The following is a 25,364-nucleotide window of genomic DNA, read 5'->3' as shown; positions in this document are numbered from 1 at the left end:
GTATAAGCCAACCTGATTATAAGCCGAGGCACCTAATTTTACCACAAAAACATTGACTCCAGTATAAGCTGAGATACCAATAAAATTACATTAACTGAGGCCTCAGTAGTTTAAATGTTTTTGAATCTTTACATCAAACTGTAATTTAAGATATGACTCTTCAACTCTGATTGAATCCTTATTTCCATCTTCTTCAATGTAAATGTGCTTATGTATCCTTTTAATAATAATAGAGTGATATAATAAATGTAATAATAATAATAATAAATGCAGTAAAATAAAAAATGTAATAATAAATAGAGTAAAATAAATGTATTAATAATAATAAAAATAGAGTAAACTAAATGTAAAAGTAACAACAATAATAGAGTAAAATAATAAATGTAATAATAATAGAGTAAAATAATAAATGTAACAATACCAATAATAATAGAGAAAAATAATAAATATACCATATATACTTGAGTATAAGCCAACCTGAATATAAGCCCACCAGGACCCTCACCCGAGTATAAGCCGAGGAGGGTTTTTTTCAGTCCTAAAAAAGGACTGAAAAACTAGGCTTATACTCGAGTATATACAGTAACTCAAAACAGGACTATATAGCAGGCAATGAATACATGGCATTTTCTCAATCATCGCTTTTATTTAGCAATGCAAACATCGCTGATCATGCATATAAGTTGACATCTGACATCTGTTTGCTGTCTGCCTTTTCCGTTTGTTGCATAGGAACATTGTCACAATATATAAATCAATGCAGTACAAAAAAAAGTAATTTTTAAAAAAGACGACAGCAGAGCAAACAAAGACCAGCATACGGCTGTATGTACAACTGCAATACTTCAATGTAGTGATTTTTTTTTGTGAAAAAAAATCCCAAAAAGTGACCCTTGGAAGCAATGAAGTGCTGTTGAGAAAACGGATGAGGGGAAACAGTGATCAGGACTGTCATCTTTTGTCCCAAATTGAGGATAAGTGTGTAAACAGGTATAATATCCACATACTTTCATTCATGTACTCACACAGAGAAAAGATATACGTCCCTATAACAGTCTATTATATATGTCCACGCAAGTAATTATACACAGTATACTAGGTATAGTTTCAAGAGAAATGGGAGTTAAGAATGGTCAACACATTGTGTTTGCGGCACTTAGGAAAGTTCTCTAATGCTTCCCTCTTGACTCCATAGTATTGCTGGCAACTCCAAACCTGAGTCTATTGCAAGGATGGAGGAGGTGAAGGAGGTTGAGGTGGGAAAAGGACACATTAGTCAATCTTCAAAGCTAAACAAATAACCAATGGTTGAACCCATGAATGTGCTCTCTTTCCTTTCAGATGGTTCTGGAAGGTGACAATGCTGGTGCGTTTGTGCCCCATGTGTTGTGGGTCTAGTGCTGGTGGTGAGGTACTTTCTGAGATGTGGCAGTAAGGTCCACGCATGGGTGGTATCACATGCATTAAGTGTAATAACATGCAGGTCAGTGGTTCTCAACCTGGGGTCCCCAGATGTTTTTGGCCTTCAACTCCCCGAAATCCCAACAGCTGGTAAATGGCTGGGATTTCTGGGAGTTGTAGGCCAAAAACATCTGGGGACCCCAGGTTGAGAACCACTGATGTAGGCCATTACCAAGTCAACAGAGGCATGCTTGGCTTCTTAGAAGTTCAGTGAAGTTTCGGTCAATTTTTCAAAATCAGGCCTTCTATTCATGGCCATGAAATAAATACACAGAGTTGTCCTACGGATCAGTGCTTCTAGTATGGAAATCGGTAAATCTTTCCCCTCCCAATGTGCCAAGATTCGCCACCATATTTGTGACCATTTCTTTCTTTCCTCAAAACTTGACAAGGGCTGGAACCTCAGGGTTAAGAGACCAGGCTTAGTTCAGAAACTGTGGCTGACTTGGGGAAAATTGCAAGGAGGACACAACGCACTTGTGGCTGCCTGTCCATCCAAAATTATGGCTGTGAAACCTTATCCTGCTCAAATCCATGCTGAGATCTTCTGGAGACCTCCTCTCAACATGAGGCAGGATCTTCTCTTAACTCCCTGGTGCTCTCTCTATTATCCTTCTGTAGACCTTTTGGTCTTGGCCAGCCTTGGGAGATGGTTTGCTTAGGAAGACTAATGTGCAGAATGGTCTGTATGCCATAGGTTGTGTCCGTATGGGAACGATTGTAAAATGAACAGTGTGGAGATAAGACACCTCATCCATGACAATTCCCAGACTTATCCTTTGGAGTGGGTCATAGAAATTGGACCTAGTTGCCACAGTCGTTGACCCGTTTTTCTCCAGTGGGCAAAATGTTTTGCATGTGTGCTTTAGGGCTGACAGAACCAAGGAAGCTTGAAATCCCTTGGAGATTAATGCTTTAACATTTTTTACACAACAAGTCTTGACAACTTTACAGATAACTGCTACATACAATAGAATAGTCTGGGGTAGAAAGTGGGATGCCCAGGAAAACAAATACATCTGCTCTTGTGTCTGGCTGGCAGGAACACCCCCCCCCCCCTCTCATTTATACATCTAAAACACAACTTCTAATCAAATTGAAGGCATTTTAGCCCAATCATCATTTGTCAAACCATCGCAAACAAGGCTACAATGAGGTTTTGCCATTCTCTCTTGTTGCCAGACAGGAGACTGCAATTAGCAAACCCTGAGTGTGTTTGAATATGCTTAGTATCCTGTATGAAACTGGAAAGAAAGCACATTGTTTCTTCAAATCTACTGAGGCACATCAGAAGCATTGTTCACACTTCCTCCACATTTCAAAATAGCAACGTTCGTTCCAAATAAATAGACATAGCAGTATTCCCCTTTCTGTTTGCAAAGCGAGGCTTCCATACCCATTTGCCCTTTTATATTACATTGAAATTATGAGGTTGTAAAGTCGGTTTGGGGATCGGAGAATCGCAGGGTTGGAAGGTACAGCAAAGGCCGACTCGCTCAAGCCGCTTTAGTGCTACACAACAAAAGCACGCCTAAATACTCTCCACAAAAACCTCAAAGTATGGAGAGCCCATCGACCTTCAGAGAAGTCTCTTTGACAGTTGGATAGCTACAAATGTTTAAGTCAAATCTCTTTTCTTGTAATTTGAATCCATTCATTTGTGTTCTAGTTTCTGGAGCAACAGGACACCCAACCTGGCTCCATCCCTTCAGATATTTAAAGATAGCCTCCCCTTCCCATAGGATAGCAGTCATCCTTCATTTCTATCCAGTCTATGGCATCCCTGGTTGGGAAAGATCTGGTGTCACTCCCACGGCCAACTGGCATCAAGTAAGGCTAGCCTAAGTGGACCCATGGTCTTGCTCACTCCAAGTAGAGCTTGGGAAACAATCGTAGTCCAGCGGCCAGTTCCAAAAAGTGGCCTTTTCAAGCTCTGGGTCTAAGCGAATGACATTGGAATGACTCAAGTCAACCAAGATCTGGAATCACTCAGGGCTAGCTACTCTGAACTTGCGCCATCCTCACGTCTTTGGTATATTTTGGACCACAGGAAGGCAGGTGCCTCCAAAGGACCCGTCCCCATAAGCAGTCGGTATGGTTTCTGCTAGTGTTTGTGGGGCAATGCTTACTTGAAATTTCTAAGGCATAGTACCATTCGCTACTGGGAAAAAGAAGAAAAGTATAGTTCTCTTGGAGAGAGGATAATGTTCTCTTAAGTAATTTTATTGGTTATATTAGATGTTATAGTCCCTTATATCCCACCTACTGTCTAACTATTCATTCCTATCTAATCATAATTCAGTCCCTACTGCTAGGTATATATTCCTGTTGTTTATGCCACGTTGTAGGCAATTAATAGTTTCTCTTGGCTATTCTGAAGGCATCTCAAGTAGCTACAGTGAAAACCTACCAAATCGACTTGGCTTTTAGATTTTTTGCCTCTGAGTGAGAAAGTACTTTGCCTCTGAGAACTGATACGCATGGCTGGTCTTGTTCAAGGCTGCCACAGATATTGCAGCCGTGACTCTATAAACAACATTGTGCCTTTTCCTGAATGTACAGAGTTTGTGGCAACTTGTTATGTGAAACAAACAAATGTGCAACCAATTCGTGGTAGCTCAATGATGATTCCTTGCTTAGCCCAAACATGAACTTCTGAAGCCAGTGCCCATAAAATACTGAAATTATAGAGTGTGACCTTTGTTTATATATCCCGGAATCAGATCTCATAATCTACGATATGTGACTTTATGTATACTTAGCTACATAAAAGAGACACTAAGGAATCCTGTTGGTGATTTGCAGAGATGCGTTACAGGACGCTAGCAAGAGTGCCGATATGATGTGCTTTGGGAGGGATGCGCATTGGGACTGTTGTGCATTGGTTCCATTGAGTAAGGAGAAGTTTGTAGTAACATAACAGAAGCTTTCTGCAAAATATGAACATCACAAAACTTTCCAACATTAAGTCCCCTGATATAGACGCAAGGATTCTAGACATTGTCCCTGGCAATGGAAAGAATGCAAGATACTTAAGAACAATTTTTGCATGTGCCAAGAAATTGCTTAAGTTATGATATATCATTTTCCTCTGACAGTTAAAGTACAGTACATTTCTGTCTTCTGTTTTGTTTTGTTTTTTAATGACCCGGAAAAACGGATTTATTGCAAAGCAAGAAGGAAGCTCTTGCTCAAGACACTTTGGAATGTAAGAGAGGATTTGCGGAGAGGATTATACCTTTCGTAAACACTCGTAGTGGAATTTGTTTCCTTGTGCTACAGTCAACTGCATTGATATTTACAGTAATAGGAAAAAAATAGGATCACTAAAAAGAGCACCTGAATGTTTAATATACAGCATTGGAACAAGCCAAGCCAACAATAATAAGTTTGCCCTGATTCATATATAGACATATCTTCCTATATCTCCCCTCCCCATGTATATATGCGAGAGAGGGACCTTGTTATTGTTGTTGGCTTAGCTAGATATTGGAGAAGAGCCTCTGTGTGTAGTCTTCCCAATATTATTTCTCTTCTAGACCTCAGAGCCAATCCAGTTGTATGCGAATAGCAAGCTTTCAGTATGAGTATACCTCAAAAGATGCTTGAGTTGCGCAAGGATGCAACTCCATAGAGAAAACCTGCAAGCTTTCAAGTAAGGTCTGTCCCATATAATAAGATGCCTGGCAACTCTAATAATGCATGTGAAAGGCTTCTCAGAGATCTCTTTTGTTGGGTCAAGGTGTTTATTTTTGAATTAGTCACCCTATATATATATAGTAGCCACTGTAGGATGTAAACAAGAGTTGGCTGGTCCTACTGTAGATGAGGAAGCTACTGGGGGACTCTTAGCCCTGAGATGGACAAGGCAATGGGAAGTCCATCTGGGAGCCATGGTCTTGCTAGTTGGGAAGAAGGTTTTCACAATGCTACAGATACTGGAGAAAAGTGAAGTGCCGTTGAGTTAGAACACTCTGGTTGTAACACTTTCTAGATGCAAGGTTTGCACACTTGTTTTCTATTCCATGTTCTAGGCTTCATCTCATTACTGGCAAGAGCATCCTAACTACAAGGCAGCAGCATATGGAAGTGTTCTGGGGCAAAACAACATGTTTTTGTTCCAAAACAACTCTTGGAATCAAGAGTTATGATAGTAGACAAGTACCTTCTTGATAAAGTTTGGATGAATTTGGGACACATGGTTTCTCTGGACCTTTGAAACAGAAAAGGGTTCAAGTGGATACCATCTGCATCCCTGTCCTGTTAGTCACACAACAGGCATGCAGACCAGAAGCACAGGAGAATGGAGAGAGATGTAGTCCTCCAAGAGAAGCTCCTTGAGGAGGACTTCCCAAAGGATTACAAGTTGTAAGGTCACCTTCTCCCAGATGTGTTGGACCACATCTCCCATCTTTCCCAATGACCAATGTGAGCATTGAACCTTTGGCCAGAGATGATGAGTTTTGTTGTCCAGCACATATTGATGAAGGTGGACACAATGCCTCGAAAGCACAACCCAGGCATCTTGTATTTCATGACTCAGTTATTCACCGGTCTAAGAACATTTCCCTAACTTTTATGAGGGAAGGGAACTGATTAAGGCCTCTAGTTCACTGCAGTGGTGGTTTTCACCTTCCCCAATCAAGTCCATTTTAATATAGATATATAGAAATAGATATATATAAAAGTATCAAACTTTGTAGACAATTTTTGTTGCAACAGGAAGCTGGTGTTGATAGAAGCATCTCAGTGTGAAGTGACCCAAAGTGAAAATGAGAATGACTGAAGGAGAATGGTAGGGTGACCTCCATAGATTCGGTCCAAGGTCTCCAAGCGTATTTACCAGCCATGAAGCCACAGCACCTGACTGCCAAGTTCAGCCTTGGTTTCCGCTTTGGGGTGTGCTGTGAAAACAACACTCGGCACCACTGTTCTGAGTGCAAACATCTTTAGAAAGCGAGGCTGCGAGAGGAGAGTGCGTCTTCATTGTACTTAACCGAACAACATAAATACATATCCCTGAGAAAGATGAGAGGAGAAGGTGGTGGGTCTGTTTTTGTCTTTTTTACAGTCCAACCTGGTTGAATGAAGCTGTACAGGCATTCCTGTTTTGCAATCACTTCCTACAAAAAAGGCATTGACACCTGAGTGAAAATCTTCTTTAAAAATAGATTTAAAAACCTGGCAACAGGAGCATCTTCTTAAGGCTTTGAAGGAAGAGGACGGCAAGAGAAGATCTTGACCGGGAGACAGAGCAGAGGCCCTTCAGTGTAGGACCAGTAAGACCCCTCTGTATCTGCAAGGCTTGCGTTTCAGCTGGACCACCGTTACCTGAGACCGCAGATATGAGCAAACGCCATTAAATTACCTGACCTCTAGTCTCATAGTTACATTGGAGGCTCTAGAGACCTTGGATAAAAGCGAATGCCATTAAATTGGTGGACTTCTCATCCCAGAATACCATTGCAATACCGCTCTAGAAATTAATTACGTCCTTCAGAGCAAATCTTTCATAACTTCTGGGGAAGCACATCACAGAATCACACAACGAAAATATTTCCCTAGAGGAAAATGCAGATATGGGGTCCGCGGTTACATGGGTCCTACTGTACGTCATAGGAGGCCAATTCAGCTCTGTTGAATATTTTCTTCTCCAGAGTTCCAGAGAGGGAAAACGACCTCCATTTTGGGGGAAGGGACATGGGAGAGTCTTTCCAAGGAAATGGGAAGCAAAGTGTGCAATGCAAATAACTCCAAATCCTAGAATTGGGTACAACAAGAAGGGGCCAAAGTGCGAGCATCCAGTGCAGGGGTCTCAGGGGGAGCTGGCGGGGCTGGTGGTGGGGCTGGAGGCGTCCGAGCGGCTGTAGTCACTCACAGACCCGGTCCTGGAGCCGCTCCCGCCCCTCCGCTTGAGCATGCTCGGGTGGAAGTTGGCGTGCCGGCGGGCGTGCTTCGTCAGGTGGTCGCTGCGCATGAAGCGCTTCTCGCAGAGCGGGCAGCCAAACTTCTTCTCCCCGGTGTGGGTGCGGAAATGCCGGGCCAGCTCATCTGAACGGGCAAACTTTTTGTTGCATTCCTCCCAGCGGCATTCGAAAGGCCTCTCCCCTGCCAAGAGAAGAAAGTAAGAGTCTCAGACCAGGGTCGTGATGTTGTTATCCTATTTACATTCCAAAGGAATCGCAGGGTGCATCTGCACTTTAGAATTTGAGGAGATTATCACGCCACGCTGTCAAAGTGTTAAGATTTTCTGTTATCCTAAAATACAGCAGAGCACCCAAAATATAAAATTGGGATACTTATGGTTGAGCATTCAGCTCACAGCAAGCAGAGTGTGAAGTGCCATGTGGCAGTAATGAATTTAGAGCTTAGGAGGCAAAGATCCAGAGTTATCACACCACGCTGTCAAAGTGTTAAGATTTTCTGTTATCCTAAAATACAGCAGAGCACCCAAAATATAAAAGCGGGATACTTATAGTTGAGCATTCAGCTCACAGCAAGCAGAGTGTGAAATGCCACGTGGCTGTAAAGAATTTAGAGCTTAGGAGGCAAAGATCCAGAGTTATCACACCACGCTGTCAAAGTGTTAAGATTTTCTGTTATCCTAAAATACAGCAGAGCACCCAAAATATAAAAGCGGGATACTTATAGTTGAGCATTCAGCTCACAGCAAGCAGAGTGTGAAATGCCACGTGGCTGTAAAGAATTTAGAGCTTAGGAGGCAAAGATCCAGAGTTATCACACCACGCTGTCAAAGTGTTAAGATTTTCTGTTATCCTAAAATAAAGCAGAGCACCCAAAATATAAAAGCGGGATACTTATGGTTGAGCATTCAGCTCACAGCAAGCAGAGTGTGAAATGCCACGTGGCTGTAAAGAATTTAGAGCTTAGGAGGCAAAGATCCAGAGTTATCACAGCACGCTGACAAAGTGTTAAGATTTTCTGTAATCCTAAAATACAGCAGAGCACCCAAAATATAAAAGCGGGATACTTATGGTTGAGCATTCAGCTCACAGCAAGCAGAGTGTGAAATGCCACGTGGCTGTAAAGAATTTAGAGCTTAGGAGGCAAAGATCCAGAGTTATCACACCACGCTGTCAAAGTGTTAAGATTTTCTGTTATCCTAAAATAAAGCAGAGCACCCAAAATATAAAAGCGGGATACTTATGGTTGAGCATTCAGCTCACAGCAAGCAGAGTGTGAAATGCCACGTGGCTGTAAAGAATTTAGAGCTTAGGAGGCAAAGATCCAGAGTTATCACAGCACGCTGACAAAGTGTTAAGATTTTCTGTTATCCTAAAATACAGCAGAGCACCCAAAATATAAAAGCGGGATACTTATGGTTGAGCATTCAGCTCACAGCAAGCAGAGCGTGAAGTGCCATGTGGCTGTAAAGAATTTAGAGCTTAGGAGGCAAAGATCCAGAATTATCACACCACGCTGTCAAAGCGCTGCTATTCCACTTTAAATCCTGTAGCTACCTCTTGTGGAATTCAGGGCTTTGTAGTTCAGTGGGCCTGAGAATGTTAAAGGCCTTTACCTAAACTGCGATCTCAGGATACCATAGCAGTAAAAGTGGAATAGCGCGCTTTAACAGCATAGTGTGATAATCTCCTGATTTTCTTGCATTGTTTCCATTCATTATCAAAGCAGGGAAGGCAACCCATTTGCATGTGATGTTTCAGCCTAACAAAAGCCAGGAAATAAAAACACAAAAGGAAGAAAAAAATAATCATATTGAGTAGTAAGAAGAAGAAAAAACCCATATTGAGTCGTAAGTCCAAATGCCGCTACTATGGGGGGCAGTCGGCAATCAATAGGCATGCTAGTTATAGATGTGCAAACCAATGTAACTAAGTCTCCAGTTTAGGATATCAGCACAAGGGAGATAAACGTAAGGACATATTCCACAGGTGACAAAGTGAATGTGCTTTTGTCTGCCATTTACTGCATCCTTGACTTAAGAGTGCATCACGTCTAATGGGTCATCTGCCTCCAAGCCAGTCTTGATCCCTCTCTCACTGTCCCGCCCCTTCTATTGTTTGGTTCTTTATTTCTTAATCAAATCCCCCGTTTCTATGGAGTTTCTCACTGCGTGGGAGGAGGCATCATCATCCTATTTGTGGCCACCAGTTTTGTGGGCTTTGACAGGGAGACGAATGAGGAGGCGTGGTGAGGTTGTTGTCTCCTTTCCCTCCTTGAATTATGTCTGCCATGTTCCTCTTACATTAATATAGCGGCCACTCCACAGCTCCAGTCAGATCAGCCACAAAAACAGAAAGGACAATGGCAACCCTCCATACAAAATTCCTGACCCAAAATACATTGGGCCAAAAGTGTTCTGATTCTTTCTTCCCTGATTTTGGAATACTTGTGTTTCCATATATATACATGAGGAGATATCTTAGAGAGGGGATCCAACTCTAAACATGAAATTCCCCTGCCTTTCCTTTTTTGGCTTGGTATGCCATGGGGCAACCCCGATAAAGAAAGAAGGAAAAAGCTCTTCCTGTTTAGACTCCCTTGAAGGCTCATGGCGCAACTTGGCCCTGCGAGGAATCTCTCTTCTCGTTGCTATGCTCCCTGAGCATGGCTCTGCCCTGTCCAGACTCTGCTCCGTTGGGCTATTCTCTGCTCGCTTGACCTCAATTGTCCCTCTATCCAGTGAACGAATGTCACTCCGCAGCTGCCGTCCCTCTCCTTGGCCATCTGCCGGTTCCTAGCGCCGCAATGACATTTGCCTTCCGACATCAGTTTTAATGCATTGCCCCCCATAGTTAACGTTTCCACCGCAGCAGCATTCTGATTGGAAGTTCTTTTATTAGTGTGATGTCTCAATGTCAGACAATTATGGAATTTTATTTGGGAAGTTTCCTAAACAACAGAATTCATCGATATGTGAGTCTGAGATGAATAGTCTACAGAGGAAATGAGTGAAGGCATTGCAGTTCCCATCGTCCATGGCCCATCCTCCTCCAAATAGCACCAGGACGTAAAGAGGGTCACGGGAGTTCTGTGTGCCAAGTTTGGTCCAGTTCCGTCACTGGTGGGCATCGCAGTGGTCTCTGGGAGCCGAAACGGAAGCCACTGCGCCAGCCAGTTGTGCCGATCCGACGGGCACTTTCTCCTCGTTTTCACCTCTTAGGAGCTGCTGGCAATTAGAACGTGCCCAGACATGACTGCTCTACAAATTGGGTGTTGTGTTTCCAAGATCCTCGAAGCACGCACGCGTATTTGCGAGTGCAATATTAGCATGAGGAATGGGGCAAGATGCTAGACGATGCCGCCTGGAAAACAGCTGATAAAACAAACAGAGCAAAGCCATAGGTAAACAAACGCCCCAAGAACAGGCCTGCCGATGGGCCTTAATTGAGACATGGAGGCTTCGCTTCGACACCGACACCTTATATGGAAGCCCTGCCGCACGTCGCCTGTGTCTCTCAAACCAGGCAGGGCTGAAGGGCGGGGAGTGTGGTTTTCGGTGCAGGTGAGGTTATGCAGGGTAGGTGCCCATTTACTGGCAGGAAAGGAAGCAATCAAGAGAAACGGGGATTCTAAGAACTGGTTGCCTCATATGTGGGATGAGAACTCGCCGTGTGGTGAAACGTTCTTGCATCAGACTCAGCTTGTGCAGAAGCGTTCTGGAGCAAAACAGGTCCCTGGCCAACCCAGAACAAAGGTGCCATTCAGGATGTGGTCAGGGAGAATCAAAATCCCAAATGTTGGCAACCCAAAGGAGGAATGGCAAGGGTTTAGCTCAGGCATGGGCAGACTTGGGCCCTCCAGGTGTTTTGGACTCAACGCTGGTTCTGGGTTGGCCAAGCATTGTAGAATAGCACGGTAGGTTGATTCCCTACTGCAAATGTTGCATGGATATCAAGTCCCTCCTTAATCTTCTTACAGGTGCTTCATTGTGAGTCAGGAAATGCAGTTTCCCCAAGCACACGCCAGATGTGCTATGGCTTGAGATATGGGAAGCAAGCTCAGGTGAAAGCTTGTGTTGGTTCTTGCTTATATCCTGTATCAAGGTGAGATTCCAGGTATTTTCCCACTGTGCGATGACAGCTCATGGATGCAGCTGCCTTCCTTCTGTAACATCTAGTCAATCTTGCCACATTTCGTTCTGCTATGACTTGTACTGCTTTGTGTGGCCAACTGGCCCCAGGACACCTTGTTTGGCATGAGCCACAGAAGGAGCAACCTTGGGTGCAAAAGAGGCGTGTGGCAACATAGTGCCGCCATACCGTAGAAATCCACTGAGTGACTTTGGGCAAGTCTCATTCTCTCAGCCTCAGGAGAAGACAAAACAAACAAGAAAGCTCTGCAATAAGTCAGTCAGAAATGCCTGGAAGGCACATAACACCACCACCACCAACAACAACAACAACAACAACAACAACAACAACAACAACAACAACAACAACATGCTCTGTGACCAAGGCAAAACCTTTTGTAGAAAAAAGACTGGTCAAGCTTCAGCATCACACACTCCTCCAGGCTTTCGTCCAGAGCCCCGATTTCGCAGATGGCACGATAAATAAGGCACAGTTCTTCCATCCTGTGACATATTGTAGTGTTTAAAAATGAACACTAGCGTATTCTGAGAGCCACATAAAAGGAGCAGCCAGGATAGTCTCCCTTCTGAAGGAAAGAGCGGTTGGGATCTTTCCAAAGATAGACCCATCGGACATGATTTCTTAGGGTGGAGCCGCAGCCTTGCCTGACTGAGCAAAACCGTGGATATTTTTAAACAAAGCATCCTTAAATAAAGCTTGGCGTGGTTTGGGAAAACATTTCCACTTCCATGGTTTTCATGCAGGAACTTCAAACTGACCAGAAAGCCAAACCTTGAATCATCCTTCAGGCGGATGATTCCTTTGGGCCAACTGCATAAAAGGTGCTTTCTTTGTGGCCTGCATGAAAAAAAAAAAACACAACCCAAAATCACATCTTAACATCCCCTCTTTTTCTCAAGGGCTATTTTAAGCTCTGTGATTTATTTATTCCATGTACAGTTTTCATTTCTCTTTGGATTCCGTCTGCCCGCTGTACGGTTGTAAAAACTCAAAGCGCCTCCAAGACGGACAAACGCCAATGTATGTGTCATTGTGGCCTGGTCTCCGATTTCGCTTCAGTGACGGCAAGCTTTCTTTTTTAACTACACCATTTGTACCACCCTGAAGCTGGAAGGTGGCTTGGAATCGATCTCCGGCTCTTTATTTCCTTGAAAAGTATGAAAACAAATCCTCACCCGTTCCCTCCGCCCCCGGCCTGGATTACTCATTCTCCTTCTTTCCTCACTCTCTGCAAATATTAACGGAATAAGGTCATCCCGACATGCGTGTGCTTCCAGAATAATATCAAGTGATTCTGTATTGGGTGATTCCTGACGTTTGCTTTTCCGGGCTGAGCCAAAGAAATGACCTCAGATGATTTGACCTGGGTTAGCTTTTCTGAAAACCCGACTCCAGAGCAAGCGGGATTCCTTTCCATCCCAGTTACCTTCGCTCCACTTTCTGCCGCTTGGGGAAATGCCCAGAATTGACAACACGGCAACAATTTTCAGTCTGGTTCTTTTTTTAGTCTTTTCCAGCTGGCTGCTAATACAGTAGACTTCTGCTCAGAGAAGACCGTAAGGCTCTAGGAGGAGCAAGATGAATATACTATTTCAATGTCTTAGTAACCAAGAGACACGTTCTCATGGAAAAACTGACATCTGTATATTTTTGGAGAAGCAATGTTTCTGGCTCAAAAGATTCTGGATCTTGGACTGGATGGCCCATGAGGTCTCTTCCAACTCTACTATTCTATGATTCAACTTCCAGCCTTGAGAACAACTCAGCCGCTCTTTAGTTGAGTTGTGTGCGGAACCGTTTTCCTTCGTTTCATCCGTTCTTTTGTTACTTTTGTTACCTTCGGGAGCATGTAATGGGAAACCCCTTCTTGGTACGAAAATCAGCTTGACACGAAAGCAAGTGGGAACCAATCCTAGCTCCTCGCCTGCTTTTCGTGAGTGTGCGGCTTTCATTTTCGTGTCGCCTCTCGTTTCGTACAAAAATGTCATTATTCATTTCGTGTAGACGAACAGTTGACACGAAACGAATGCACGAAGGAAACATATATCGTGCACATCCCTAATTTTCACCATGTTTTGGGTCCTTCCTGGGACATTTTAGCACATCTTTTGGCACTGGGAAGGGACACATAGCCTGTGATTCACACTTTGCCCGTCTCTTTGTTTTGAAAACATGAACGTCTATTAAAAACTGGTAGTCTGGAGCTTTGTGGGACTTCAAGAATTACATTCGGCGGGTGTACATTCCGAACCCCTGCTTTAGAAGAAGCAAGTTGCTGAATTTGTATAATCCTCTTGTATTTCTGGAATCCATGTTTTGCCCACTCTGTTTTGAAACCCAAAATATAGGGGAATAACTTATTTCCAAAGTGCGCTGCCTTCATGCACAAGGCACCCCCATGGCTGGCTCCGGCCCCCGATTCCCCAGCTGTTCAAACAACCCCATTAAGCACCTGCCTTATCTCTTAGATCAGGTAGGTAAGACATTTGGAATATTTGTCGACTGGGCTGAAAAAGGGAAAAAATCGTCCTTCGCTATGGAGACTTTTTTGCAGCCTCTACCTTATACTTTGCAACCCTGCTTTTTTGTGGGATTGGATTTCAAGAGAAGTCAAAGCATGGCCCTACATAACATATCATTAGGACTTAAATAAATAAAGGAACGAGTGGTGTGGAGGGCAATCAAATGGAAATGCTGCAGGAAGACTTTGTTTTCTCTGAAAGCACAGTAAAAAATGTCTTGGGGCGTTTTGATATCTGCCGTGAAATATAGGCTATTTTTGAACAGACCTTCTGTATTCCAGAATCCGCCTATATGGTTATATGGGATTATGGTTGCCACAATGAGCCGACCATTGCTAAATACACAAGCAGCAGGAAGGAGAGCGTTAATGGCCAACACATAAATTAAGAGCATCCAAGTCCATTTACTCCATTTCCCACTAAAATCAAATGCTTTATAAATCATATTGCCCAACCAAGAGAACAGGTCTCTTTGTTCTTGGAATCGTAGAGTTGGGACCAAAAGGGCCATCTAGTCCAACAAAAATGCTCCTGAGAGAAGGCCATCCTACCTTCATCTGAAGTTCTCCAAAGAGAGCTCACCACCATCTGAAGCAAGCTATTCCACTGTTTGGAATTGTTCTTACAATAAAGAAGCTCTTCATCAAATTAGGTAGAACATCTTATCTTACGACTTGAACCCAATGGTCAGTGTTCTAAGCTTGTTTTCTCCATCTTCTGCATGACAGCTCTTCAACTATTTATGTCCCCTCTCTGTCTTCTCTTCTCCAAGCCTCTCCATAAGGCTTCATTTTCACACTTGGTGCCATCTCTGAATGCCTTTGCCTGCAGGCTAAAGCTTAGTGAGGACTATCAAGTATGCACAGGCCTTTGCAAAGAGACAACGTAATGCAAAAACAACGGTGAGAGCAAAGCACATGAGAATGGGGAAATCATTTCCCTTGGCGTCGGCACTAGATTCCTCTTGATGCAGCCCAGAATCTCATTGTTGACTCATGTTTTGCTTGTGGTCGGCTGAGACATCTAGGTCTTTTTCACATGTCCTGTTTTCTGAGACCTAGAAGAGTCCACTGCAGACAGTCTTGAGCAAAACTGCCCATTAAGAAGAAATGAGGATTGTGGAGAAGGTCGGGAACGCAGTGTCTGAGGCATGAAGCGGCCTGCCATTCCCTGTCTACGACTCTCTGGTATGAGGCCACCTCAGGGCCCGTTATTACCGTCAACAGAATCAAGAAGTTCAAGTTTTCTTGCACACACAGCACCCTTTCAGGCTACTCAAGACCACAAAATTGTGAAAAATGTCTGTGAGGAAGGGGCAACCTTGTTATCTGCTGCTCCAGAGACCACGGGGCAATGGATTCAACTCTAGGAAAGGAAATTCCATCAAAACCTTAGGAAGAACCTACTGACGATTAGAGCTGTTGGGCAGTGGAATAGGCTGCCTTGGAGTCTGGATGGCCATTTGTCAGGAAGGCTTTAGTTGTGTCTTCCTGCCTAGCAGAAGCGGCTTACACTGGGTGGACCAAGTCTAGGATTGTATGGTTCCATGATGGCAAAAAACAACAAAGAACTAAGTGGGATATAAATCAAGCCAAGCAGTGACTGGCCTTTCAAATCTCTGCATCCATTTCTGTGGGAAGAACATGCCTTTGAGGTCCTGGTTTTGCACTCTTGGATTGGTGGCCATCCCAATTCTCGTAGCCCAAATGGAGTACCACAAGCCCAATCGGCAAGGCGTATTCCTTTCCTTTCATTGCAGCAGGTACAGAGAAACCTCCCAGTGCATCATGCCTTGCAGTAATTTGTAGGGATCTCTCTGTTATTGTTCTTTTGCCTCATAATCATGGGCTCCTGTAAATCCATCCATCCACACAGCTGCACTGCCACTGTTTCCAGCTTTTCCGTTCAGCCCAAGCAGCTCTCTGTAAACTGCTGAAACGGCATGCTTTGCAAAACACAGGATACGTTTGTCTGGCCTCGGAGCCTGCACTTAAACAACCCTCATTGTCTGACGGTTGTCTCACCCACATACAGTAAGATAATGATCTCACCGACCACGTGGGCCTCCTCCTCCTCCTCCTCCTCGCTGGCAAAAGGAGCCAAGTGGGTGACCAGTAAACAACCGAAATAGAACGGTACGCAGAGGAGAGATCCTCAGAGAAAGACTCCTGCCATGGCCGCCCTTCATTTGGGCTGCGGTTTCCCCTCTCTCTTGTGTTTTGGCACCGTCAGCAATATCTCGCATCCAAAGAGCTGATCCAGGGTTATTTGGAGAGGCGGGAAGGAGGGAAACACGAAACAGAGGCCCCGCTTGAAGTTATAAAACAGAGCTGCGAACCACCACGAGGCCAAGACAGGTTCCTTCCAAGTTTCCAGGTTTGGACATGCCCCAACTGCGCTCAGCCAGACAACAGACAAATGCCGCATTTGCATTTGGAAATAGTAAAATGACGCTCTCTCTTTGCATGGATCCGGAACTGATGCTTCGTTGTAATGGTTTGAACGTTCACGTCCTTCTGCCTTTCAAGAACAGTTCGACAGCTAGGCTGCTTTTTCTTCTGTACTTTAAAGGGAAGCTATCGCCTCCTTGGGATTAAGATCACAAACACAAGCAAATGGCATCAAAATAAAGAAGAGTCAATGTGGTTTTGCACTTTGAGCATTAGACTACAATATTGGAAACCAGGGTTCGGATCCCCTCTCCGCCGTGAAATCCACTGGAAGTTGCTACACTTTTTTCCTACTCCTGATCCCATACAGATGGTGATGTGGGTCTTTTCTTTCTTATTTTCCTTTATTACCTCCAGAGACACTGCGGCTTAACTTGTTGCAGCTTGTCTCCAGCTCTGGGCGAATGTCTGATGATGACAACAACAGCAGCAAGCGATCAGAATATTTTAATATTATATATTATTTTTTTGCCTCCTTAATGTTTTGTTGGGAAGCAGAGAACAAAGCCGGCTGTCTGGATCGCGAGCCCGATCTGTGAAAGGGGCTAATTAACCGCTTGGCACTCCCTGCCCATTATCTCTCTCCTAACGTTGCCAAGGCCGAGATACGGAGCCATTGGTCTCATTATCGGAGCAGCCATTGGAAGGGAATCGCCATTTACCCTTTTGCCCAAAGGTCAATTTATTAAAATGAGAAGTATAATTGAGAGCAAGTACCAAAACTGAGAGAGAAGGGGGAACCACACCCGTACTCTCCAACACTTTGTGACCCTATGAAGCCTGTTTTGATTTGGATCAGCCCTTTGAACAAAGAAAGAAGAGATCGAAGGGCTCAGATTATTTCCTTTTCTGGTTCAACCCTTTTACGAAACCCTTTTGCAAAATCACCTGGCAGGTTCAATCCAATACCTGCTGTTTCGGGGTGTTAGATAGTGGTCACCAGCTACCAAGAGTATATCATATATCAAGGTATCAAGTATATCAAGTATATCAAGGAATATCATCCCTGCCCTATTTTAGATAGTGCAGAAACGCGTGGGTCCATCTCGAGCTGCTCCGTGGCAACCTCTAATCTCTGCAACCCCAAATGAGGGCGGCAGGGGCTTACCCTTGGCCCACAAATGAAGTAATGTGCTCTTCTTAGAGCTTTGGCGGGACTAGAATGGCCCACCATTGCAAAGCTATAATTTGATTCTATATTTAAAAGCGCGACCAGACTATGATGTCTTGACACCGTTCCAAAGGTTCCTGCTGTCGGCACCCAATCGGCTTCGTATTACATATTTCTGCTTTCTGACAGGTCCGCTTTCCAACAGTCAACTCTTTCGACCCTTTTCAATAGCAGAACTCAAACGTACAACGATTAAAAATACAACCAAATAAAGCAAAACAATGTTAACATTCAACATTGTGAATGTTAACGTGTGAGGCTCGTGCACTGCGTCCTGCTCCGCGCAGGTGCAGATGTTTTGTTTTTTGTGTGTTTTTTGGCTCCTTTGGGCCATGGTTCTGACTTGGATTTTTGGTTTTGTTGTCGGAACATAGCCACAAGGACCGTGGGTTGTGTTGCCAAGTTTTGTGGTTCTGGGTGGTTTAGTTTCGTTGTTTACCTTTAGGTAAAAATGCCATCATCCACTCACTCAGCTCCGCTACCAACCCATCTTGCTGTGCCATTTTCCTTCTGCCTTCAATATGTGCCTTCAGGTGTCTTGGATTGCCTTGCAGTAGAGTAATGTCAGGTTTAGAGCCAAGGAAAGAAAGGCGGCAAAGGGAGGGAAGCCGCACACGCCTCTTTAACAAGTACAAGGTGTCCCTGTACGTCCGTGTCTCCGTATAATCAATCATGACATTATCATCTGTTCCTAGCCTGAAGGGCTGCTCTTCACTTTCAACTCGCATAGAAAACACTACAAGCTTTTCTGGTTTTGCAGAGCATGGAAGCGACCTTGTTCCATCCCAAGAGCCAGACATGCTGGGGGCAATTGTTCAGGAAGACGGCAGCACCTTACGGATGAGGATAGAGGACGGAAACAGGTTTCCAGAAGGACAAAATTATGGCGAATTGGAGTTTCCTTTTGGTCCTTGGGTTCCAGCAAGGCTTGAGTCCTGTTGCTGTAGATGACCTGGATCAAGTCAACTCTGTGCAAACTCCAAAAATGAGGTGTCAACACCATCAAGCCCTGGCCCATTCCCTGGAAATGCAAATAGAAAGCAAACCTCCTTTCTCTCCCCATAAGGCAGATGGCTCTCCTTCTGAACACACTTCTTGCCTTGTCTGTTTTGACAATTCTTGATGGAGTTTAGGCAGAGGCGGTCCACCTGTGAGGCCATTTAGGCAGTTGCCTGTGGCACAATCATTCCAGGGGTACAGTTGAGGCCCAGGGAGGATGGCGCCACCCCCGCTTCCTTTTTCGGGTCTTGCGAGCCTTCTTCGGGCCTTCTTCGGGCTGTCTGGCCCACCGGAAGGCCCGACGCGGGCTCTGGAAAAATCTTTTTTTGGGAGGTGTTAGCTGTCCCTGATTGCTTCCTGTCTGGATTTCCCCTGTTTTCAGAGTGTTGTTCTTTATTTAGGCTTTTCCTTAATCCCTCCTTATTATCCAACATTTTCGCTTATCCAACGCTTTTATTTTTCAGTGATTGGTTTTGGATGGGGGGGGGGCAAAATTTCTGTTCGCCTACACTTGAAAATTACCTTGGACCTGCTCTGAGTTTAGGTGCCCTTGTCATTTGTCAGTGTTGGTGTTATATGCCCTCAAGTTTGGCCTGAGTAAGTTGGAAATGACTTGAAAACACACAATAGTAACAACAAAAAACCCTAACTTGAACACATGGAGGACACCTCTGTATATGCACTGTGTTTATCAGGCAGTTGAGTAAAATACAGTACAGCAAAACCCATAATCCATAAGTAGCAATGCTGTTACTGGGTCAATGCGAAAGCATACAGTATATTATGCAAGCTGTTGAAGCTCCTCTGGCTTCTTCGTCAGACATAGGTGTTAAGAATCCTCCACCATTAGGGATCTTTGAATGATGAAGGATAGGAAAAGTAGTTTGTCTTCTCCCTACAAGTTCCTGCAGGTTGGCCAAGTGAGTCACACCCTGCCTGCCGCGGCTGAAACCTCTCCTCTTGCTTGTGGGCGCTTGGTTCGCTTCCAGTTTCTCTATCTCACTAATTCATTGAGTCATTAGTCTGCACGTCCTCAAACTACACCTAAGTTGGTGTAGTTTTATTGCACACAGGAAAAAAAAACCTTACCCTCAGTATGTAGCAAATCTAGACATGAAATCCCGTGATGCAGCGCAACAGTGAGAATGCAAGAACTCAAGGAGACCTTGGGGCTTGGCCAAAGAAATATTGGCAGCCCGAATGCAAACAGGCACCACCCCACAGGCTATAACAAATTGTTCCTCTTCTGGGCTGGGGTGAGAAAAGGGATTGGGACATCCCTCTGGGGAGGGGTGTTGCCGCCTGATACGTGAAATCCAATTTTAGAATCTTCCACGTGGCCAAATATGAGCCACTTGCCTTGCTGAAAAGTATGCTCAAACTCAGAAAATAACTTGGATTCAGTTAGCAGTGTGGAGAGGAGAAGAGCCAGCGAAATGTGGTCCTTCCCTGTAGACTCAGGCAAAAGGAAACTGCTGAAGTGAGTGGCTGAGCAGTATGCTTTTGCCGCAGTGCCGAAATGGGCTAAACCTTTGTGCTGACCTGAAGGTTGGCAGTTTGAATCCACAGGACAGGGTTAGCTGCCTAGCTCCTGCCAATCTAGCAGTTCGGAAACATGCAAATGTGAGTAGATCAATAGGTACCGCCTCAATGGGAAAGGCAAAAAGATGCTTCATGCAGTTATGCCGGCCACACGACCAGGAGGTGTCTATGGACAACGCAGGCTCCTTGGCTTGGAAATGGAGATGAGCACCTCCCCCAGAGCCAGAGATGAGCACTGCCTCCAGAGCCGGAAATGAAAGGAGAAGCCTTTGCCTTTGTCTGTGTATTTGTGACTCATTGTATTTCATTGTACTGCCTTCAGAGCCAGAAATGAAAGGAGAAGCATTTGCCTTTGTCTGTGTATTTGTGTCTCATTATATTTCATTGTACTGCCTCCAGAGCCGGAAATGAAAGGAGAAGCCTTTGCCTTTGTCTGTGTATTTGTGTCTCATTGTAACAAGGTACTGAATGTTTGCCTGTGTCTGTTTGTGTGTTGTAATCCGGGAGAAGAGCAGAATATAAATAAAGTGTTACTATTAAGTGTTGTTATTATGATTTTATTGCATTTCCCGTAATCGTGAAAACTCTTCACAATTTATGAAGACTTATCACAATTTAGAAATGCCCTCCATATGTGCAGTGCAGCTTCTTACTTCAAGTCATTTCCAACTTATGGCAACCCTAAGGCAACATTATATTTGGGTTTTCTGTGGCCGAGAGGACAGGGTTTCCATGACCAAGCAGAGAATCAAGCCTGGTCTCCAGAGTTGTAGCTTATTCAATCGATGGCAGGATGAGTTTATTGTTCCTGGAAGGGCTCGCAACTATAACATTTTGTTTGGGTCAGCTTGAAGGCAAACAATACCAACAATGACAACATCTGCTTGTAATGGATAACCTTGAACTTTGGGGGAGATGTTTGGAAGGAGAGTCATTCAGCTTTTGGGCAGAGAAGGGATTTTGCTTTCAGCAGCACTTCATATTGTTGACCCTTCCTTTGGGAGCTGCAGTGTTGCCTTCACCCAGGCCTCATTAATCAATTTTTTTCCTCTTGACCCCATTCTGATGTTGCTTGGACACATCTTGGATTTCACCTGCAAAATTTTGGATTGGTTTTGCTTGGAGAGAGAAAAAACCGTGAAACAAGGAAGCCTTGGGACTCAGCCCCAAGGCCACCATGGCTTCCCACCGACCCAGATATATGATCAACACAACTGTGAGTCCCAGAGAAAGGCACCGAGGCGAGGGCAAGCATTTTTAAAATAGTAATAACAAAGAGAACGTGGCCAGGAGCCAGCGTCCCCGATTGACTCCTGCTTCCTCGGCCCGCTCTGTTCTCGCATGACGTTGGCCTGCTCTTCCCAACCCTCCCTTTCCCTGGAGGCACCAAGCCCTCCTTCTTCTCCTTCTTCTTCTCAGTATCAAAGAGCAGAGTGATCCCCCTCCAGCCTCCGCCTCTTCCACTGAAGTTTCCAGTTGGTTTTATGAGCTACTCTTTTTTTGTTTGAACCTCCTTTTGTCTCTGTGTTGAAAAGGAAGCAAAGGGGAGGTTTGTGCAAGAGCTTGCGTGGGCGTGATTCGTGGAAGTTGTGCCAAGTTCAAATGGCAAGGGAGAGAGAGGAGGCATATCCTCCATGAAACACAAAAGCTCTCCAGCCCAAGAGGGTGGTGGCCTGGAGCTGCAATGCAAAGAATGCCTCTTGGGAAGGAACTCCCTTTGGAGCCGACGATGGCGGGGCTGAAATACTAAATAAAGCAGCCAGATTCGAGGGGGGTTGCGGTGCGCCTCAGAAATAATAATAATAATAATAATAATAATAATAATAATAATTAATAAATCAGCTGATGACCCAAAATGCACACTGTGCAAGGAAGCCGACGAAACCATTGATCATATCCTCAGCTGCTGTAAGAAAATCCCACAGACAGACTGCAAACAGAGGCACAACTATGTGGCCCAAATTATTCATTGAAACTTATCTCAAGTAACACCTCCCAAGAGTAAATAACTGGTGGGATCACAAACCTGCAAAAGTATTGGAAAATGAGCACGCAGAGATACTGTGGGACTTCCGAATCCAGACTGACAAAATTCTGGAACACAACACACCAGACATCACAGTTGTGGAAAAGAAAAAGGTTTGGATCATTGATGTCGCCATCCCAGGTGACAGTCGCATTGACGAAAAACAACAGGAAAAACTCAGCCGCTATCAGGACCTCAAGATTGAACTTCAAAGACTCTGGCAGAAACCAGTGCAGGTGGTCCCGGTGGTGATGGGCACATTGGGTGCCGTGCCAAAAGATCTCAGCCAGCATTTGGAAACAATAGACATTGACAAAATTATGATCTGCCAACTGCAAAAGGCCACCCAACTGGGATCTGCGCGCATCATCCGAAAATACATCACATAGTCCTAAACGCTTGGGAAGTGTTCGACTTGCGATTTTGTGATATGAAATCCAGCATATCTATCTTGTTTTCTGTGTAATAATAATAATAATAATAATAATAATAATAATAATAATAATAATAATAATAGCCCTTTGCAAAGCTCCCGCATATTGGAGACAGGAGGAGAAATGTAGTACAGTGGGCCAAAATGGGCAGAACCTTCACTTTGGTGGCCAATTCCAGGAGCAGTGAGTGAATGATGGAGGATTTTGGAGAAGAGTGGGAGTCAACCCACACGGTAAAACTGCGCATAAAGTTGCCTAAACAAGCCTTTTGTTTTGCCTACAGAACTCCCATTCCTTTCAGGAAAAGTTCATGGTGGATCGTGGCCCATGTTCATGTATTTCGAAAAGATGCCGCCTTTTGAACGTTCTGCCCCTTAGGTTTCCCCAGTAGCATCCGGACATCAATCAGAAGCATTGGATGGAATACCTTGCACAACAAATCGAGAAGAGTGTTACTTCAGCTTCTGGTCATAAGTTCCAAGTATCTACCCAACATCAAATGGAAACAAGTGGACAAAGAAGCTTCAGACTAGTGGCAACCCGGAGGGCCGAAGTTTGCCCATGCCCGGTCTATACTGTTATGATGTTCTGGCACCAAAACATGGTTACCATATCACCTTCCATGGAAGTTCTTTTTTATAAAAATTTAAATAATGTCCACATATTTGTGAAAACTCAAAAATTAAAAAAAAAATCAGAAAATGATTAAAATATAATCATCTGTCCCTTACATTTTGCCTTCGGCGGCGATCATTAACAACTTCCTGCCTTCCACCCACAGATTCCTCCCAACGCAACCCTTGGCTTCCCCGGATTCCCTTCCTACATACTCGTCCCCGGTGCCGATTGCAATATTCTACCATGAGGTTCATCCAAGAGAAACAGGACAATTGCTGCAAATTCTAAATCCCGACAAATGCACATCTGCTTCAGTTAAGCACACAACATGGCTAAGGCTGGTTTGAGGGCAAGGAAGTGGAGAAGGCAAGGCCGCACTTTGGAAAATAGGGCAGTGGGTTAAATGAGGAGAAAGGAGGGCGAGAAGGAGCACATACAGGCCAGCACTCGTGATGAAGCACAGGCTGCGACAGCAACAGGAAAGCAGTTTCTCCCATTCGCCTGTCCTGGACTTCCATCCTCAAGGCACGGCCTCCAGACCACCACCATCTCCAAACACCACCAAAAGGTCAACAAGAAACCCTCACATCAATTGGGAACTCACCTGTGTGGGTCCTAAGGTGAGCCTTCAGGTGGGACGACTTGCCGTAAACCTTTTCGCAACCCGCGTAGTGGCATTTGTGCTTTTTCAGAGGTAATCCGGGGTCAGGCCGACATCTGCCTTTCCTGCTCCTTTGTTTGGGGCTCGGCTCACTCGCCGCCGCTGCCAGCCGGGTAGGTGTGGCTGCTGTTGTGCCTCCGCCATGTTTGCCGGCCGGCAAGAGGCCTCCTTCCCCCAAAAGCTCCTTCCCAGGAAGAGATGCGTTCGGGGACTCCCCTCGGACCACGGTCTCTGGTTTCGGAAATGAGGAAGCTTTGGGAAGGTACCGGTTGAAGCCTGCCAGAACACTGGCCACGAGATAATCCGAGGACCCGTCTCCATTTTCCCTCTCAGTCTCCATCAGTTCGTATTTCTCCGCTCTCTCCGGGACGACCGGAGACGGTACGGTGACCCCGGCAGGACCATGGACGATCGCACGGCTGGACATCGAGACAAGGCACTCGGCGGCAATGTAGGCAGCGGTTGCCATTTTCCCCAGACTTTTCTGAGGAACAGAAACCAGTGGCAACCTTCCCTGCTTGTGTGAGAACTTTAAAAATATGTACGTAAATAAAAACCCAAATGTGATGATTTCCGTTTTCTCAGAGCCCAGAAGAAAACACGGTGAGTGCCACGGTCACACCCTTAAGAGGGGAGAGCCGAGAGCACGAGGAGCCCTGATCCAGAACAGTTCACCATCTTTGGAAAGAGGATCAACGGCAGCAGCTGTCCACGGTAACAAGTCGTCCGGTCCTTCAGCCTTTCCATTGCATTCTGAGCTGGCCCCGTTATGGCGCTTTGGATTTCTTCAGACCCCCGGAGATGGGGCCGTGCCAAACATCTGGCCCTGATGTCACAGAGAAGAAGCTGCTCTCATCAGGTTTAGCAAGTCAACGGAGGAACGAACAGAGGCTTCAGCCGTTGTTTCTGCTGCTGCTGTTCAGGCAGCTGTTTGCACTGAAGCAGACGGAGAGAGACCGAGCGAGTGGAGAGAACCAGGGCCGTGGTGGCCGCCACGCACAGCAGAGCGGTGTGGCTGTGAGCTTGAGCTTGGCAGGAGCAGAACGGCAAGTCAAACGAAAGGAAGCAACCCATTGGCTTGAGCCAGGCCAATCAAAACAACAAGAGCCTCATTTGCACATTTCCCTGGGCTAATGAATTTCTTGGTGTTCTTTTCCCCCCGTATGACTCAAGAGGAGGCAAGAAAGTCAAGATTCGTCTTATGCAAGAGAAAACATCGCCTTACGGAAAGTGGCTGCTTTTTCCTCCGGCTGTGGCAATGCAGAGCTTTCGAAAAGCTTTCGAAAAGCCCAGCACACATTGTCCTCCTGCTCGCGATTCTGTTGTCTGGCTTTGGGGCAATTTTGCTGGCCCAAAGGTTGAAATACCCTCATAACACCAAGCTAGGAATGTCTCGCAAAGTCT

At 45.0% G+C, this 25,364-nt stretch overlaps 2 protein-coding genes across 2 annotated transcripts in view; one reads left to right on the top strand and one right to left on the bottom strand.

The window, feature by feature from the left end:
• The window catches only part of otud7a (OTU deubiquitinase 7A), a 114,757-nt gene that overhangs the window by 67,244 nt on the left and 22,149 nt on the right, over positions 1–25,364 (top strand). The gene's annotated exons all lie outside the window — the stretch shown is intronic.
• On the bottom strand, positions 627–25,364 carry klf13 (KLF transcription factor 13). The gene is made up of 2 exons (XM_003226930.4): positions 23,904–25,364; positions 627–7,569 (listed from the first exon to the last, which is right to left on the bottom strand). Exons 1-2 carry the CDS (start codon positions 24,427–24,429, stop codon positions 7,277–7,279), a joined length of 819 nt encoding a protein of 272 aa, XP_003226978.3. The 5' UTR covers positions 24,430–25,364; the 3' UTR covers positions 627–7,276.

Source organism: Anolis carolinensis, unplaced genomic scaffold (genome assembly GCF_035594765.1).
Source record: "Anolis carolinensis isolate JA03-04 unplaced genomic scaffold, rAnoCar3.1.pri scaffold_11, whole genome shotgun sequence".
Lineage (NCBI taxonomy): Eukaryota > Metazoa > Chordata > Lepidosauria > Squamata > Dactyloidae > Anolis > Anolis carolinensis.
The sequence above is the reverse complement of the archived record's forward strand: the minus strand, read 5'-3'. Positions and strand labels throughout refer to the sequence as shown.

Coding starts and splice junctions, on each gene's coding strand:
- klf13 (XM_003226930.4), bottom strand. CDS start 24,429: ATGGCAACCGCTGCCTACATTGCCGCCGAGTGCCTTGTCTCGATGTCC. Junction 7,570..23,903: donor TCACCTTAGGACCCACACAG/GTGAGTTCCCAA, acceptor TTCTCTTGGCAG/GGGAGAGGCCTTTCGAATGC.